This window comes from Pleurodeles waltl, chromosome 4_2 (assembly GCF_031143425.1).
Source record: "Pleurodeles waltl isolate 20211129_DDA chromosome 4_2, aPleWal1.hap1.20221129, whole genome shotgun sequence".
Classification (NCBI taxonomy): Eukaryota; Metazoa; Chordata; class Amphibia; order Caudata; family Salamandridae; genus Pleurodeles; species Pleurodeles waltl.
Genome location: NC_090443.1, coordinates 160,441,346 through 160,461,023, shown reverse-complemented (window position 1 = coordinate 160,461,023; position 19,678 = coordinate 160,441,346). Strand labels below are relative to the sequence as shown.

Here is a 19,678-nt window from a genome sequence, read left to right as displayed (position 1 = left end):
TCCCGGCTTCATTGTTATTAATGGTGGTCCCAGAGGTGGCTGCCACTCCACCTTGTGGTGCACTAGGTTGCCCCCTCGACTTCGCATGGCAACCACTGTGGCAACCACTGAGAATCAGTTTGCGGCCATCTTGTCTCCAGCACTCACCGCAACCACCACTGCTATGATCGCCAAGGGAGTCCCTCACTGCAAGCATTGCTCCCAACCGTGCTGCTCCTCAAAGCTGGGCACCTCTCAGGGGGAACTGGGGTTCATCAACTGTTCCCCCAGTGCAGCATGACTGCTCACCCAGCCTGCGGCTCATGGAGCTCTACCGAGTTCTACCTTGCAGCTCCATGCAGCTCCTGCCCCCACCCCATTCCGCCAATGGCACTCTTGATGATGGAATCTAGAGTTGAGGGGAGTGCCCATATCTGGTTTAATATAGAGTCCACGTATGGGAACGAATTGCAGTGAGGATCTTATGGAGACACCCTTTTTCTGGGGATCTGGAAGTCTGGGTCTTAAAGCCATTCTGAGACATCAGTAACAACATGTACACCTTACAATGGCAAATGGGGGAGGGGGGTGGGGAGGATACCGGATACTTGGGGCCTTATTTATACTTTTTGGTGCAAAACTGCACTAAGGCAGTTTTGCCCCAAAAAGTTTTGCACCGGCTTGCACCATTTTTTAGCACCAGCTGGGCACCATATTTATGGAATGGTGCAAGCCGGTGCAAAGGGTAGGCTAGCTTAAAAAAAAATGACGTTAGGCAGTTTTGTGTCAAAATAAATGATTCTGACCAGATTAGCATCATTTTTTGACGCTAAGGGGCATATTTATACTCTGTTTGCACTGAATTAGCGTAATTTTTGGTTTACTCTAATTCAGTGCAAAACTAACTCCATATTTATACTTTGGTGCTAGACCCGTCTAGCACCAAATTTATGGAGTTAAAGTCATTTTTTGGAAGTGGAAACCTACCTTGCCTTAATGAGATGCAAGGTAGGCGTTCCCGTGCAAAAAAATGACTATGGCCTTAACACCATATTTATACTCCCATGTAAAAATGGTGCAAGGGAGGGAGGAGGGGTCAAAAAATGGGGCAAAGCTTGCTTTGCCCCATTTTTTAAGACCAGGGTCAGGGCAGGCGTTAGGGGACCTGTGGCCCTATTTCCATGGTGTTCCACCATGGAATAAGCCTAGAGGTGCCCTCCCTAGGCCCCAGGGGCACCCCCACCCACACTAGAGGGACTGCGAGGATGGGGGACCCCATCCCAGGTAAGTACAGGTAAGTGCATTTTATTTTTGAAAGTGCCATAGGGGGCCCTGAAATGGGCCCCCATACATGGCACAGGGTGCAATGGCCATGCCCAGGGGACCCCTGTCCTCTGTGCTGGCCACTGGGGTGGTAGGCATGACTCCTGCCTTTTCTAAGGCAGGAGTCATGTGGCATGGTAGGTTTAGCACCATAAAATGACGCTAATCTGGTTAGAGTCATTTTTTTTTACTCTAACCTGCCTAAAGCCATTTTTTGGTGCTAAACCCTCTTCTTCTATCCTGCCAGCCCCATCCGACTAAAGTAATTTTTTTAAACTCTAGCCTACCCTTTGCACCGGCTTGCACCATTCCATAAATATGGTGCCTGGCTGGTGCACAGAAATGGTGCAAGCCGGTGCTAAACTTTTTGGTGCAAAACTGAGTTAGTGCATTTTTGCAGCAAAAAGTATAAATAAGGGCCAATATTTTGTAAGTTTGCACCACTTTTGCGTCATAAAATGACGTTAATGCGGTGCAAAAAAAAGTTTAAATCAGGGCCTTGGTGCTAGATGGGTCTAGCACCAAAGTATAAATATGGAGTTAGTTTTGCACCGAATTAGAGTAAAAAAAAAATGACACTAATTCGGTGCAAACAGAGTATAAATATGCCCCTAAATATGGCGTTAAGGCCATAGAGTCATTTTTTGCACGGGAACGCCTAACTTGCATCTCATTAAGGCAAAGTAGGTCTCCACTTTCAAAGAATGACTTTAACTCCAGAAATTTGGGGGCATATTTATACTCCGTTTGCGCCGGAATTGCGTCGTTTTTTTTTTACGCAATTCCGACGCAAAACTAACTCCATATTTATACTTTGGCGTTAGACGCGTCTAGCGCCAAAGTCCATGGAGTATGCGTCATTTTTTTGCGTGGACACCTACTTTGCGTTAATTATATGCAAGGTAGGCGTTCCCGTCTAAAAAATCGACTCTGAGGCATGTGCGTCGGATTTATACTCCCGGGCAAAATTCACGCCCAGGAGTGGGCGGGTCAAAAAAAATGACGTACGGACGCTTTTGCGCCGTTTTTTAGCGCCTGCAAAAGACAGGCGTTAAGGGACCTGTGGGCTCTGAAGGAGCCCAGAGGTGCCCTCCCATGCCCCCAGGGACACCCCCTGTCACCCTTGCCCACCCCAGGAGGACACCCAAGGCTGGAGGGACCCATCCCAGGGACATTAAGGTAAGTTCAGGTAAGTGTTTTTTTCATTTTTTTTTGTGGCATAGGGGGGCCTGATTTGTGCCTCCCTACATGCCACTATGCCCAATGACCATGCCCAGGGGACAGAAGTCCCCTGGGCATGGCCATTGGGCAAGGGGGCATGACTCCTGTCTTTGCTAAGACAGGAGTCATTTATATGGGGGTTGGGAGTGAAATAAAATGGCGCAATTCGGGTTGAGGCGAAAAAATTGCCTCAACCTGACTTGCCCCATTTCTTGACGCCCAAGCCCCATATCCCCCTACGCCGGCGCTGCCTGGTGTACGTCGTTTTTTTTAACGCACACCAGACGGCGCCGGCGGCTAACGCCGGCTAACGTCATTCAATAAATACGGCGCCCGCATGGCGCTTCAGAATGGCGTTAGCCGGCGCTAAATTTTTTGACGCAAAACTGCGTTAGCGCAGTTTTGCGTCAAAAAGTATAAATATGGGCCTTGGTGCTAGAGGGGTCTAGCACCAAAGTATAAATATGGAGTTAGTTTTGCACCGAATTAGAGTAAAAAAAAATGACACTAATTTGGTGCAAACAGAGTATAAATATGCCCCTTGGTGACCTATCCACCTGGGAGTGTTTCATATCATTCAGGGAGGCAAGATAGATTTTCTGGGTAGGAGACGGACAATACCAGCAATATGAAAAATTGCCTAGGACTGGTAGGGACACCTAGACAGAGTTACCCAGCAGTCCTCCCCTGACAGACTTTACAAAGGAGAGGGTAGACATTTTATATCACTCCTGTATGGAGCCTTAAAGGCTGACAGACCTAGTAGAGACCTGGAGGCTAGAAACACTTGGAGCACTGATCTTTAGGACTAACTTTCTGACTCAGACTGGAGTACTAAGTGTGTATTGGTCAGGGGGATGTCTAGCAATGTTAGCTTTAATAAATGAATACATTTTTATTTCCATCGTACTTATCTCACCCTGATTTAACTAAGCAGAGAATTCGCCATTAGATCAGCGGCCTGTCGGAGATGTGGACAAATCAAGGGAGTAGGCTTTGTTCACTTAGCATGGAGTTGTCCTGTGGTTCTGACATATTGGGGACTGGTTGTGCTTCGTCTCCAGTGAGTTTATGGAGTTGCCTCAAGTATACCCAGTGGCAAAGTCTGTTGGGAATCTTCAAAAAGCCAAAGCAAGAGACGATGCCACATAAGTTCTTACCCCCAGCACGGTTATTGGCAAAACAAGGAAAAGCCATGCAATGGCTGGGACCCAGGGCCTCAGCAATCACACTCTAGGCAAGGGATATGATGGAATGGGCGGTAGCTGAGAAGATTCACATCCAGATAACACGTAGGGATGATAAAGTAGTGAAGGATCTGGAAAACTGTGCACAACTACTTTTTTATTTTCAGTTAGTGGAATGGAGAGGAAGGAAACCCACCAACATCATCGCAATAGGGGGAGGAGAGTGATTAGACATGTTCCAGCAAAACGAGAACTAGTAGTAGAGATGGAGTACCATGTATGGACGCCCACACTGGAATATCCATGAACAATAGAAGGAATCTGTATGACATGATGTCAAAGGAACTGTGGGATGGGATAAGCGCATCACTATATGGGCGGGGGAAACCACGGCTGAAGAAGTTTATGCTGCAATGGTATAATATCAGACAGGGGGTAGTGATTCTTTCTTTAAAGTTTGTTATATGTAAAGTTTGTGCATTACACAGAGAGGAATGCATATGTGAAATGAAAAGCCAATTAAGAAATATGTTAAAAAGTGGTAAAGTAACATACATCTGCCAAGCTCTGTATTCAGTTCTTAATTTGAGCTGGTGGTTCCTGGTGGGGGTCACCAGCAGTCATTTTTGTGGACCGGCAGTTATTTTTTATCAACTGACACTTTCCAGAAGAAAGATAGGGAAATATACAAGGTAATTGTTTATAGCACAGGCTATATCCACTGAGGAGGATGTGCCTAAGTCACCAAAGGAAGTACCCTTGCAACATCTGGCATTGCAGAATTCCAGCTGCACAGACCTTTTGATTTAGGTGTCAAGTGAGAGATAATGATCAAATATGATGCCTAATCATTTTTGTCCTTGCTGAGCAGGGTAATAGTCCTGCACGTATCCTCCCAACAGGAACACTCACCAATAATGAGAGTTAAGCTTTAAGAAGTTAAAGATCATCCAAAGCGCAGGTCGCCTTAAGGAACACACCAGTTCACACTGAGAATAAAATACAAATTGAATTTAACAAACAGGGCTTGAGGAACATAGGACCTTGAGAAACTAGCAGCTGTTCGGGAACTCTACCAAGGATAAAGGTTTCAGGGACGGGGTCTGAGTCAGGCTAACAGGAACCTCTCTCCTAATACGTCTTCCACCACCAATGTATCTTAATATGTGATGTTTCGAAATGACAACATTGGGCGCTACAAAAAGGTTGGGGTGTCCGTGGGTTTGTGGTTCATGCACTGAAAGGGGTATGCAGTATTCAGCTTTAGCATCCAGGGACATCCAGGGGCTCCAGCTCTATGCAGCCTGTACTTCTTTAAGGTCAATGATTTGTCATGTTCGGGAAAAAGTCGGACCTCATACCTGAAGTTTAGGGAGTTACTAGTGACCTTAAATTAGCTCCCAAGAGACGTTATGTAGATCAAACACAATACCAAGATTCTGCAATCGAAAGCCTGCATTACCTGCCCATAAATCCAAGGCGGTGGAGTAGACTGATGCCTCGCAGTAATCAAATTTATTCAGCACAAGATGCATAAAAGCGATGTTGCACGTATATTGTAAGGGTGTAAAGCGAAGCCTACTTTGGGAGATGCCTCCTCACACAAATGTTAGGGGGAAACAAAATTCAATTGGACTACCAGTGTTTGATGGACAATAGTAGAATTTTTAAGAGAAAACCCTTGATTTGTTCAAAAGAGTAGTCTATGCATGATAAAAAAAAACTCATTAGGCTAAGGTTCGGCCAACCAAGCTAAAATTTACAACATGCCAACGAGCGACTTTATTTGAGGAAATATGAGACTGTCGCGGTTTTGCTCATATCAAGTACTTCTCTTTGCTTTAGCCATCTTACCTGAAGTCGGAACCAATCAAGCCTCAGGGCTGTGAAGTCAAACTTCTCCTTGTTGTCAACTGCATAGAAAGAATGACAAACAAAATGTGGCATTAACCTTTTATCTTCTTGTCCATTTCTTCTGGTTTCCACCCTCAAAAACCTCTGAGATAGGAAACGCTTCATATTTAGAGAAATGTTCTAATTATTCAAATAGTAGATGGTCTTTATACCCCTTAGACATAATGGTAAGAGTGTAATTTTTTTTTTTTTTTAAATCATGACCTGCACTTGAGTACAATGAGTAAGGTGAGATGGCATAGTTTATGCCTCAAAGGTTAATGTCTGTGTTCTTCGACAAGCTCTGAAAATTCAGGAAAAAGATGGATGCATAGCTGTCAGACCTCCAGCTCAACCGCCGTTAACTTCTCTTTCCAATACTAATCTCTGCATGTAAATGCATTCTTTAGCAAGGTTAAATGTCTGAACCTCCTTCTGTACTTCCAACCTCTGTGCGTTCAATGCTAGCCTTGCCTTCAGTCACTAAAAGTTTGAGACCCACTTTCTACTCCTTTAATCTCAGCTCAACCACCCTCCTCTTTGCTACACTTCCTAGGTGTTGTATAACATCTTATCTTCATATGTTTGCCTGTGCCTTCCATCTTTGTTTTTATTTTTACCCTCTCTTGACACGTGTCCACTTGTCTCTCTCACTGTGCAATTGGTTTGGAGTTTAAAAACGTAGGGGCATATTTACAAGGAACTGGCACATCGGCTTCCACGCTCCCGTTTCCTTGCATTGCCCTGCACCCTCCTAACGACAGCATGGTAGTGCTGTATTTACAATACAGCGCAACATGCGGAGCGGTAGCACAATAACGTCACATTTTTGATGGTATTGTGGCACTTTGCTGGACTAGCCCCAAAAACTTTGACGCTAGTCCAGAAAAGCTCAGGGAGGCCCATAGGAAACCCCTTTGGTGCTGGAGTCGGCCACTAGCCGACGCCCGCACTACCGCCCGAGTGCGGGTCACGACCAGTGGCCGACACCTGGGAGAAGGTTAAAAAAGATTTTTAATTTAAAAAAACCCTTGGAGACACGGAAAGTCTTCTGTGTCTCCCCTCGCCCCCCACCCGCCTCTTTGTGATGTCAGCACGCCTCTTCACACTTGTTTTCCCCACCAGAGCAGGAAGCAGCAGGTAAGGCAGCTTCCTGTTGCAGTTGGGAATATGGGCCCAAACGAGCCTCCCTACCATTCGGTAAGGCCTCGTTTGAAAGGGGAGATTCCCCACTTTCTGAAACGTTTTCCTGGCCCAGCTGCGATCGAGGGTCAGGAAACCCCACTAAACACCAGGGAATTCACTTGGGGGGTGTCGTCCCCCTCTGGAAGCACCCTCTTCAACCATCACCCAGGGGCATATGTAAAAAAATATACATTCCCCCCCCAGGGTTAAAAAAATGATTTAAAAAAAAGACATTGACAGGGGTTTGCATTTGTTTTTTTTTAATAGTTGTATGGTTAAACCATGCAGCTATTAAAAAATATAGATCTATATATTCATATAGATCTATATATAGACATATCTATATATGATATATCTATCTATTTAGATATATCTATATTTATATATATATATATATATATATATATACATATTATCTGGTTGGGACAGCATGTGTTTGTTCTTGGTGGGCACATTATTGACTCCTTTTGTGCTTCTTATACTTTTTTATGCTGTTCGAATTTAACCTGCATTTAAACTTTTTTCAATTAATAGCAGTCGATGAAATTAATTACAAGTGGTTTCTGACTCCACATTTTTACAAGCCTATTTGGATGTTGTGCAGCCCTTGGTGTGCGATTACACTGCACCAGTGTTTCCGAATATATATATATATATATATATATATATATATATATATATATATATATATATATGTATATGTATATATAGAGAGAGAGATATGTGTATATGTATGTGTATAGGTATCTCAATCACTTTTGTCAATGCTTGTGTAGTTTCCCTAGGGGCTTCGATTGGCTTCCAGGAAAACCACACCCACATATAAAAATGATCTCTTTACATATTATTTTATATATATATAAATATTCGCCACCAGTTCTCTTGCAGTTGCAGCTTGCGTCTTCAAAACAATGCACATACCTCAACTGACGCATTTGAACTGTAGCTTTTAGACAACAATAAAAAAAGTCAAGTAGCTCTTGTGATTACGTTTCTTCTACAAAAAGGATCTGACTTTTGCCTAGTGGCAGTTTTTATGCCATAAAGTAGTGCAGAAGGTTTATATGCCTTCTCCAAAGATCAAATCTCTATTTTATGTAAATAGCTGAGTGGATTACTAAAGCCAGCCATTACCTGCACTATAATACAAATGAAATGTATGTGGGAGGGGGAGCTATGGAGACATGAAGGGCAGTTTTGCCTGGTGGTAGTGAGGGAATCTGAGGAGGAGGTGATGGGAGTGGGAGCACCAATAATGATTGTTGGACTGGGTGCCAGAGGCGCTAAAGACTGTGACGATTGGTATGTGGCAAGGTGAAGTAATAGTGTGTCTTTTTTGTTTTTTAGAGTGTGTGCTTATTGAGGGAAGAAGCAAAGGTAAGGTGACTGACCTTTACTGTTGTACGCATCCCACACACACACACCAGCAATTTTGTGACTGTATACCTAGGCTAGTGTTTTAGAGCTACAGTTTAGACAGTAGCAGAGATGGTGTCTCGTTGGATGACTGCTGCTCAAGCCCTAACTCGGGTTATAGAGGAAAGCTCTGACGTAGGATCGGAGACTGATACAGCAGATTCTGAAACAGCATCTGAGGGATAGGAAAATGGAGCAGAGTCTGGAAGTGATTTTTCCAACAACTCCTCTTCCAGTGATTCTGAGGGAGGTGATGAGGACAGTCCTGCTGTCCCTTCGCAAGCACAGTCTGTGCAGCAGAACAATAGTGGGTTAGCCCAACCCAGAGAGCAGGTGCAAGTGGTGGCAAGCACAGAGAGAGTGCTCTCTTGGGAGCTCCCCAATTTAGTTCAGCCCTAAATTCCACCGCCCAAATCGTATTGTGGAAATATCAAAATTATCATTTACAAAACATCCTGGTTTTATAAGGCAGACACCTGCGTTTTTGGTCCTGGGCTCGGTGGCCATATAGGAAAACCTACCAAACCCAGACATTTCTGAAAACTAGCCACCCAGGGAAGTAAACAGAGGTGGGACTTGTGTGGATTCCCCACAGTTTTCTTACCCAGAATACCCTGCAAAGGTGAAATGTTGAATAAACTCAATTTTTTCTTGCATTTCTGTCACACCAACTACAGGAATATGCAGGGATCCACAAAATTTCTACCACCCAGTGTTTCCCCACGTGTCCTGATAAAAATGCTACTCTATGGGAGTTCCTGTACCTAGTGCCTGTGTCAGGAATAGATCACACTAGGGTCAACAGTTGCCCTCGTGTAAGGACTAACATTGACCATTGTGTGATCCATTCTTGACACGGGCAATAGGCCTACCCATACAAATGAGGTACCATTTTTATCGGGATACTTGGGGGAATGCTGGTGGAAGGAAATCTGTGGCTCCTCTCAGATTCCTGGACTTCAAAGCACCGAAATCTGAGGGAAAAGTGTTTTTTTGCCAAAATCTGAGGTTTGCATAGGATTGTGGGTAACAGAACCTGGTGAGAGCCCCACAAGTCATCCCATCCTGGATTCCCCTAGGTATTTGTTGTCACAAATGCACAGGTTTGGTAGGTTTTGCTAGGTACCAGCTGAGCTAGAGGTCGAAATCCACAGCTAGGCACTTTGCAAAAAACAGGTCAGTTTTCTTTCGGAAAATGGGATGTATCCACGTTGTGTTTTGGGGAAATGCCTGTCGCGGGCACTAGGCTTGCCCACACAAGTGAGGTACCATTTTTATCAGGAGACTTGGAGAAATGCTGCATGGAAGGAAATTTGGGCTCCTCTCAGATTCCAGAACTTTGCAGCACCAAATTCTGAGGGAAAGGTTTTTCTTGCCACATTTTGCGTTTTGCAAAGGATTCTGGGTAACAGAAACTGGTGAGAGCCTCACAAGTCACCCCATTCTGCATTCCCCTAGGTGTCTAGTATTCAAAAATGCACAGGTTTGCTAGGTTTCCCTAGGTGCCGGCTGAGCTATAGGCCAAAATCCACATCTAGGCACTTGCCAAGAAACACGTCAGATTTAAATGTAAAAATGTGATGTGCCATGTTGCATTTCCTGTCGTGGGCTCTAGGTCTACCCACTCAAGTGAGGTACCATTTTTATCGGGAGACTTGGGGAAACAAAGAATAGAAGAACAAGTATTATTGCTCCTTGTCTTTCTGAGGTGCAGCTCATTTATTGGCTCTGGCTACCTAGGGTTTTTGATGAACCTACAAGCCCTATATTTCCCCACAACCAGAAGAGTCCAGCAGATGTAACAATACATTGCTTTCAATAATCTGCTGTAGCTGGAAAAAGTTATAGAAGAAAACATGGACAGAAATGGCTGTTTTTTCAACTCAATTTCAATATATTTCAGCTGGTATTTTCTGAAGGAAAACCTTGTAGGATCTACACTAATGACCCCTTGCTGAATTTAGAATTTTGTCTACTTTTCAGAAATGTTTAGCTGTCCAGGATCCAGCATTGGTTTCACACCCATTTCTGTCACTAACTGGAAGGAGGCTAAAAGCACAAAAATAGTAAAAATGGGGTATGTCCCAGTAAAATGCCAAACTTGTGTTGAAAAATGTGGTTTTCTGATTCAAGTCTGCCTGTTTCTGAAAATTTTGGAAGTTGGTGATTTTAGCACCACAAAGCCTTTGTAGATGCCATTTTCAGGAATAAACCCACATGATTTCTTCTGCAGCCCTTTTTCCCAATTTTTCTGAAAAAACGAAATTTTGCCTGTATTTTGGGTAATTTCTTCGGAAAAAAAGGTTGCAAATTTGGCATGGATAGCTTATGTAGACAAACAGTTATGAAGGCCTAAGCATGAACTACCCAAAATAGCTAAAAAAAGGCTCAGCACGGGGTTGGAAAAGGCACATCAGCTAAGGGGTTAACGCCTGCCTAGAATGGTGCAGTGAAATCTTGTAAATTGTACTGCACCATGTTTTTTGGGACTCCCTGCAGGTGAACACCCCCTTGCATACACTATACCTGGCGCAGCTATAATGTGGTGCAAGAGTTTACAGAGTGGCGCAATTCTATCATTGCTCCACTTTGTAAATATAGCGCAGGGTGAGGGCCTGTTTAGGGCCGCCGTAGGGTGAAAATAAAATGAAGCTATGGAGGTGCTAGAGGATGCAAGGAGCTTGTAAACAAGACCCCTAGATTTCAGTTAATGTGGGCTATCTGCCTAAAATTGACAGATGCCCTGTTCTCAACCAATGAAAACATCTAAACAGGGAGGACAAGACTTCCAAATATTACTGATATCCCGCACCCGACAAACTCTAAATTACCCTTTTGTCCTTTGTAGGGCAGGGAGTAAAGTAGCCAATCCTATTTGTTTCACACTCTTTAAAAAATCATGATTGATTCGAGTTCGTTTTGCTTCTGTTTCATTATACATAACTGTTGGACTGGGACATTTCTGCAGGGTCATCCCATACATCTTGCCTTCATTACTCCTATTTTGGTGTCTAAATTTGTTTCTGTTGGCCTTAATAGTCTGTGAACTTCCCCACTGCTAACTAGTGCTCTCTCCTTAAAATATGATAGTACTGGCTTATACCTAATTGGCTTATTTGATTAACATGTAAGTTCCTAGTAAAGTGGCACTTCCTGTGCCCAGGGCCTTTAAATGAAATGCTACAGTAAGCCTGCAGCACTGATTGTGCCACCACTCACGTAGCTCTTTAAACGTGCAGCCTGTGTGTGCAGTTTTAAAACTGCCATTTCGGCCTGACAAAATATACCTTTTACCAGGCTTCAATCTTTCTTTTTTAATCATGTGAGCCACCCATAGGGCCAGCCCTGGACTGCCCACGGGCAGGGTGCCATGTATTTCAAACGTAGGACATGTACTTTAAGGTTTTACATGTCATGGTTGTGAAAGACTCCTAAATTTGTTTTTCACTACTGCAAGGCCAACCTCTCCCACTAAATAATATTGGAGTTACCTTATTGCATTTATTAAGTTGTAATTTCCAAATAGGACAGATTACCAGTTTTGTGTACTTGGAATTGTAATGAAAAATCCCAACATGGTTAAGTTGGATTTTAAATTACAATTTTGAAAATGCCACTTTTAGCATGTTGGCATTTTCCAGCCTTATCAATTTGATTCCTGTTGCCTGTCTTGGGGTCACATAACTGGGTGTAGTTGATACACAACCACACACAAACGGGGGCTTAAGTGTGCTTGAAAGTGTCATCACTAGCAGGGTGAGATAGAAGGAGCACAGCCCAGCGCTACTTACACTTGAATAGGTTGTGTCCTGCCTCCACACAAACAGCTACATACATTCTGTAATTAGTTTGGAGCCTGGCCCTGGGAGGAAACATTGGGTACAAATACTAGATCCCAAACACCAACTATTCTGTACATATGGATACTCTACCAGGAAGAAGGACTGCTGGGCTGCTTAAAGAACCACCACTCTTCTGGACTGGTACTCTGAAGGACTGCTACCCTGCTGTGCTGACCTGCTGACCTATACCTAGGTAAGTAGGAGTGAACCTGCATCTTTTGAACCCAGAAACCAGAGTGACTACAAGTACTAATTGGCTGGCCTTCTGACCTGAAGCCTCAGGGACACAACAGGCTTCCAACACCATTGCACCTGGACTCTGCCATCTGTTAGTCTAGTCTCCCAAGGGGTGTGTTCCTAGTCCTGGATCCTTGGAAGTAGGCTTATGGTGTGTTCTGCCAGCCTCTGTGGATCCAGCGGAACGAACAAAACAAAAATGATTGGCCTTTCGTGCTTTGTTCATCTGTTTGCACCACTATTAGGCACATCAACAACATATCCTAATGAGTCCATGTTAAACCTGGGATCCTTGGTGTAGTTTCTCTTAACCCTTTCCCTCTGATCCCCTGTTTTACTGGCTCATTTTTGTTCACTTGTAGGATTCTGGACACTATCCCACTGCTGACCAGTGGTAAAATGCAGGTGCTCTGTGCGCTAAAACTTTGTGACATTGGCTTATTCACAATTGGCATGTTTCATTTATGTGTAAGTCCCTAGTAAAGTGCACTATATGTGCTCAGGGCCTGTATATCACATGCTATTAGTGGGCCTGCAGCACTGATGGTGCCACCCACTACAGCAGCCATCCAAACATGTCCCAGGGATACCCCTGCAGAGCCTCTGTTTGCAGTTTTAAACTGCCATTTCGGCCTGGCAAGTGTGCTCACTTGCCAGCCCTAAACCTTCCCTTTTATTACATATAAGTCACCCCTTAGATTAGGCCCTAGGTAGCCCCAAGGGCGGTGTACAGTGTATTTAAAAGGTAGGACATGCACTTTTGAGTTTTACATGTTCTGGTAGTGAAAAACTGCTTAATTTATTTACTACTGTAATGTCTATTTCTCCCATAGGTCAACATGAGGATTACCCTATTCACCTAATATGTCTTTTATGTGTAATTTCCCCATTGGGAGCAGATAGAAAATTGGAGTTTAGTGTCTCTAGACTCACAATTTAAAAACACATCCTTTAGTAAAGCTGTTTTTTAAATTGCAGGTCTGAAAATGCCTCTCTTAGAAAGTTGGCTTACTTTAACCATTCTGTGTTTCTGCCATACCTGAATACACGTCTGGGGTAGATGACAGCTGGGCATTGTGCATTCCCTTTAGACAATCACACACAAAGGGAGCTTTGGTGTGACAATTGTATCCTGATGGCCCATCACCAGTCTGATTTGTCTACCTGAACTCAATGGGAGGGCCCTCTACCAAGGAGCTGCGCTGCCAGGAGGGACTGCCACATTGCCACTTCCTTTGCTGTGTTGGCATGCTGCCTGCTGATTGCTGTGCTGCCGGGAGGGACTGCCACTTTGCAACTTGCTCTGTTGTGTTGGCATACAATCTACAACCTCACCAAACCCAAGTAACTCAAAGGGCTTGTTAGCTGGACATCCTGTTGTAGTCTCAGGGCGTCAAAGCCATCTGTGTGCTCAGAATGAGCAACTCATCCAGACTCACATCTGCTATAGGAAGGCGCGCTTCCTACAATCCAGCTGTATCTTGCCACAAGCCACGCTCTCTGGCAATCGACAGTACCTGTTACTTGCTGAGAGAAAAACACTGCGGAGTCCCAAGCGATGGTAGTGCTCCGTTTTGGGTTCTTCTCGCTGCATGCTGAGAGAAAAACACTGCAGAGTCCCAAGTGCACCATTTTCAGACCTTCTCACTGTCTGCCCAGGTGCGAACCAGTGCCTGCCCATTTGGGGATCCCAGCGCCCGAGTCACAGATCAACATCCTTGCCAGAAGCTGCCTATATTGTTCTCACCATCGTCAGCTACTGTGACCAAAGGATCAGCGAGATCCTAGCAATTTGCCTACACTCTCGCTTAAGGGCATTCACATTCTTTGGGTGCACAGGTCCCGACAAGGCACCATACCTCTACCGCTTATCAGGATCACATAGAATGTCAGCGGGACTGTAATCACCCGAGTAGAAGCACCCTGGCAATGCCCACTTTGCACTGAGCTATAGAAATTGACGTCTCTGTGACGTTACAATTACTTATTGGATTTTAGTCACTTCAGTCACATTTTTTAATCAGATAAAGAGTATTTATTTTTCTAAAATTAGTGTGGCATCCTTTTGTGGTGTTTTAACTGTAGGTTCTGCATTGCACAAATACTTTACTCATTGGCTATTTGGTTAAATCTGACTGCTCTGTGCCAAGCTACCAGAGAGTGAGCACAGGTTAGTTTAAGGTGTGTATCTGACTTACCCTGACTAGAGTTGAGGGGTCTGCTTGGCTTAGATGCATGCCCTAGTCAACCAGAAACCCCACTTCTAACAGTCCACATCTTACAATCTTACAATATACAAAAGTATTAGACAACCACAGTATCTGTCTCGCTATAGTTTGAAGAATTGTTATTTATTCTATACTTTTAAATATATACCTCATATAAATGTTAAAAACACATTCCTCAGTAAAAAAAAAAAACTCATACATATACACAATGTTCAGGAACATAAATATTTTCCTATTTTCAGCAATTACACAATTTAAAAGAATCTGCCAATGCGGCGTTTCAGTGGAAATCGATATGGTTCACCATTTTGATCAGAACATGTATTAAAAAAAAAACTATAGGAGACAAAAAAACATAATTACTAAAATGCATCATTGTCTAACATCATACAGTTTACAATTCATCGGTGTATAACAAATATTATTCCATATGCCTAATAGTGGTGAAAAGAGATAAGCAAAGCACAAAGGGAGATTATTTTTGTTCTGTTGTAAACTCCGTGTCCCTTTTGGTCATTAAGCGTGACTCCTTTTGTTTGGAGTTTATGTCCAGCGGAACCAACACCTCTTCTTTACTGCATGGCACAACCCCAAGCAGAACCAATGCATCACCGCTGTGACATGGATTGGACCTGTCACAAAGACCCACATTGCAGGCCATTGAAACCGCTAATGCGCAATTCATCCTTGGCACAAGCCCTTGCATCCCTCGTTGACGGCAGCCTTGAAGACATCACCAGACTCTGCATCACAGCCTTGCAGCTCTTCAGTACCGATGCATCGTCTCAACTGTACGGCGCATCCCTGACCACGGACTTCACATTGTCAGCCCTCATCCACAGGATCCTCGATGACGCATGACCTTGCACCTCAGCCTTGCCGCATCTTGGAACCAACACATCGCTTCAGCTGCACAACACAGATTCCTGCAACACTCCACAAACCAGGATATGAGGTTCAGCGGGCCTAACAGGTTCCCTGTACCTGGCCCAAGCTCCATCACAGTCGGACTGATTTTTGCCCTGGTCTGGCACGACTAGATATCCACATTTAGGGCCTGATTACAACTTTGGAGGAGGTGTTAATTCGTCCCAAAAGTGACAGTAAAGTGACGGATATACCACCAGCCGTATTACGAGTCCATTATATCCTATGGAACTTGTAATACGGCTGGTGGTATATCCGTCACTTTTGGGACGGATTAACACCTCCTCCAAAGTTGTAATCAGGCCCTTAGTGCTTTGTGCTTTTTGGCATTACTTTTACTAAAATCTTTAAACATGAATATCTCTGGTTCTAGTGATTGGATTTTTGCCATGTTGGGTTTGTTTTATTCATTAAAAAGTTCTGTTTTTCTAACCTGGTGTGGGATCCTTTTTGTGCGTTGTGCACTTTATTACTGTTTGAAATGTTGCACAAGTGCGTTACGCATTGCCTCTAAGGTACGCCCTACTGGTCTGTGCCAAGTTACCATTGTCACAGATTGATTTAGGGTTGGTTTGTGACTCACCCTGACAAGGATTGTGGTTGCTATTTGACTAGTACTCACACCCCAGTCAACCAAAAACCTAGTTTCTCACACTATAATTTTTCTTGAATAAAAGATTTTCTATTTCTGCCACAGAGTGTCGAAGAATGACTGCAGCATCATGACAAATGCTGCCATCATGCATTCCGATGCATCCTGATAAAGGATTTGTTTACATTGATTGAAGGAAGCCAAATTGCTGCATCAACACTTATATTACATTCTCATAAATTATATTGCTCTTTTAACATGTCTAACAGATAATAAGACGTATCAGTTTGTCATTACAGATGAATGGGGTATAAATGGGTATGTTTTATGGATGTTGGGTTTTAGCGCAGGTGGTTTGTACAAAATAGAGCGCTAGTTTGGTTGTTTTTCTTTTTTGTACGATCTAAGTGAATAGAATGGAAACACTTTTAAAGTGTACATCTTCATAGAAATTTTGATCGAATTAAGTGAAGGAGGTGGACTATATTTAGAAATTTCAAAGGTGTCTGACTCCATAAAATATAATTGCCTTATTGTACCGAAGTCTGTATTGGAAGTGCTGAAGTCAACATCGAGGTAACATCGAAGTCAACATCGAGGTAAAGACAGACCAAATACTATCGAAACCGCACTTACAGCCTATAAATTACAATTTCTGAAAATGTACTCCTGGCAGAACTTCAGGTATTGTTTGTCAACTATTTATCATTGTACAAATGTAGACGTTGTTATTTTAATGTGGAAGGCTAACTATTGCTCTTCTTTGGATCTGTAACAGATCATGGACCTTTTTGTGTAAGTATGCTAATTGATTATGGATGATGTAAATCTGCTGCTGGTGGGATAAACATCGGCAGAATTACCACCACTAAAGTATATAGCGCCCTACTACAAGATGGTGACAGTAATTCCCATATTTATTTAAATTTACTTCTTTGTGAATTTTATGTTATTGCCTCTACAGGCGGTCGAAAGTAGTTTATATGAAGCAGATTTCTATGTATGATATATGTTGAGAGAAAAAGGACAACACTGGGGTGCTAAAGGCTTTGTGTGATTGATAAGTATGCCTAGTACGCAGGCATCAAGATTAGCATAATTCAAAACTATTACTACTCCTGAATAGTGGGTGACAGCAAAAGCTACGGCAATAGCTTTGCCGGTTAATGCATTTGCTGCAAAGAACATAGGGTCTGATTTATATATCGGCGGAGAGAGAATTCCATCGCAACAATGACACAGTTCTCTTTCTGCCAATATAGTGGTCCATTTTCTGCATTCACCTGTGTGACGGACCTTAGGGACTACTCTGCCTCCACTCTGATTAATCCCCTCAAGCAACCCTGGGGGGTAAGGTCAGTTGTAACTGGCTACATGTCCACCCACCCAACTTGGGCGGGCGGACATGCAGTCATTTTTTACTATTTCTTGGTAAGAAACAGTAAAATCACAGTAATGCTCCCCTCACCATGGGAGAAGACTCCCATTATATATAATATATTTTTTATTTTGAAAAGTAAAATCCCAAGGAGTAAATGCATAAACTGGATTGCTAAACCACGTTTGCAGCAATATCTCCCTGGAGAAGTCCATCTCATGCAAGATAGTCCAAATTTACTAAAGAATAGCAATAAAATAGCATTCAGTGTAGAACATGTTATTAGGAAGTCCGAGGGAAACCATTGTATTACATTGGCATTTCAATTTCAGACGTGTATTCAATACGTGAACATATAAAACATTTGTAATTATTTAATTTCACCAAGAATCCTAGAACTCTGCACAGGGATGCCTTAGGCACACTCCAGTGACAGTGAAAACAGTTTCCTTCCAAAAGCAGAAAAAATGCTCATAACCACTCCAGAGTGCATGTCTTGCATGCAACAGCATGGCTCATAACCTCTAACTTACTCTAAAGTGCAGATTTGAGAACCAGGCAGCATCATATCGCGAGACTACTCCTTCCATAAATCATTTACTGACTTGTCTTAAGGTTTGTTATTTTGAATTTTCTAAAGCACGTGATTGCCAGTTTACATGTTCTTGCCCTTACAAAGACTGACCTAACTAGAACACACCACTTAGGGTGGGATTTTGTTTCAGAAATAGAAGTGGTCATTAGTGGATGAAAAAGTGGGAAGAAGATGTTTAGTTTACACACCGACCTGAGAGCTTAGGATGTCAGAAATCAGTAGAGTGGAGGTGGATCTCTGTCCACTTGACAGTTACTTGATACCCAAGTCAGAGCAAGTCTCCTTTGTGACTCCAAAGGCAATCATGCCTACTGGACGATGGGAGGTATTATGAAAACCAACGTGAAGCCACGTCTTAATCTTCACATTAACTCTTTAGAAAACCTAAGACAAACTGAACGCCTAAGTACATTAATATATTACCTTGCTTAAGGTTGAGCGATGATAGAGTGCTCACAAATGAAGACATGATGATAGACTCTTCTTCGGGGCAGACTGTCATATTCTGAAAGAGGAGAAATTTGGTTAACATGTGGACAGTTGATGAAAAAGAGACCCCTGGTTGATGGCAGAATTATAGTTGTATTTGTATTTATATAGTCCTTACTATCCCTGACGAGGCGTCAAAGCGCTTTTAGGTGAGTAGCATGCTACGGCAGAACCCAAAAAGGATTAGTGGTGGATTAGTATAGGGAAATGTGAGTTAATTTGAGTGGTGAACATGCAAGTCTGTTAGTTGGATTGAATAGGACAATGGAGGTATAGAGGAGGGAAGAGTCTAGAAAGTGTTGTTTGGGAGATCATAGTAGTAAGATGAGGTTTTTGATGAGTAAAAGAAGAGATGGAGGAGGGTAGAGCCTTGAAAGGGATTATCAGAGATCACATTAAGAAAATAAGGTTGGGGTGAGTCTAAGGAGGGATATATGAGGGAAGAATCTAGAAAGGGTTATTTGGGAGATAATAGTAGTAAAATAAGGTTTGTGAGCCAAGGAGGCATAGAAGAGGGAGTAGTCTAGAATGTGTTATTTTGGAGATCATAGTAGTAGAATGAGGTTTGGGATGAGTCACAGAGTGGAGATAGATATTAGCTTGAAAGAGGTATAGGATGAGACAGAGTAGTGCATTGAAGAGAGTCAATTGTGTTTTTTTCTTCTACAGTAGGAGTAAAGCAATAAACACATAAATGCATAATTACATAGAAAGGGTATACACCAGTGGTTCCCAAACATTTTCGACCCACGGCTCCCTTGATCTATTGGCCACTGGCTGCGGCTCCCCATTATGTTACTTTTTGTTGGCGGGTGGGGGATGTAAGCCTGGCCTAGGGAGTACATCCATTTTTCTCCCTGAAAAGAATTGGGATGACGCCAATGAAGGTATTGTAATTCTATATATAACTGTAAAAAATAAAAATGTAACAGTTGTTTAATTACAGCATGCATAGGGTTTTTTAGTAAGGGGAAAATATTGGTTGACGTAACCCTAGTAAAATGGGCAGGTCTCATTTTTATGTAGTTATAACATAACTGTTTAAATATTGTGAAATGTAGAATCCCTTTAGTTGTGTTTAACCACCAGAGGGCGCTCAAGGACAAAATTAAAAAAGAGCTGCTACAACTGAGTAGTTTTATTTTGTACGAACTGGCCCAAGGGCTATAAATAGCTCAGTGGTTCC

The 19,678-nt window shown here is 42.9% G+C and overlaps 1 protein-coding gene across 2 annotated transcripts in view; it reads right to left on the bottom strand.

Moving 5' to 3' along the window:
• NCKAP1L (NCK associated protein 1 like) overlaps nucleotides 1-19,678 on the bottom strand; it is a 1,641,522-nt gene that overhangs the window by 1,188,476 nt on the left and 433,368 nt on the right. For both annotated transcript variants that reach the window (XM_069231027.1, XM_069231028.1), the window contains exons 14-15: nucleotides 18,427-18,508; nucleotides 5,565-5,623 (exon numbers count right to left, since the gene is read on the bottom strand). In XM_069231027.1, coding sequence (XP_069087128.1) covers nucleotides 5,565-5,623; nucleotides 18,427-18,508 — 141 coding nt within the window. The remainder of the gene's footprint in view (nucleotides 1-5,564; nucleotides 5,624-18,426; nucleotides 18,509-19,678) is intronic.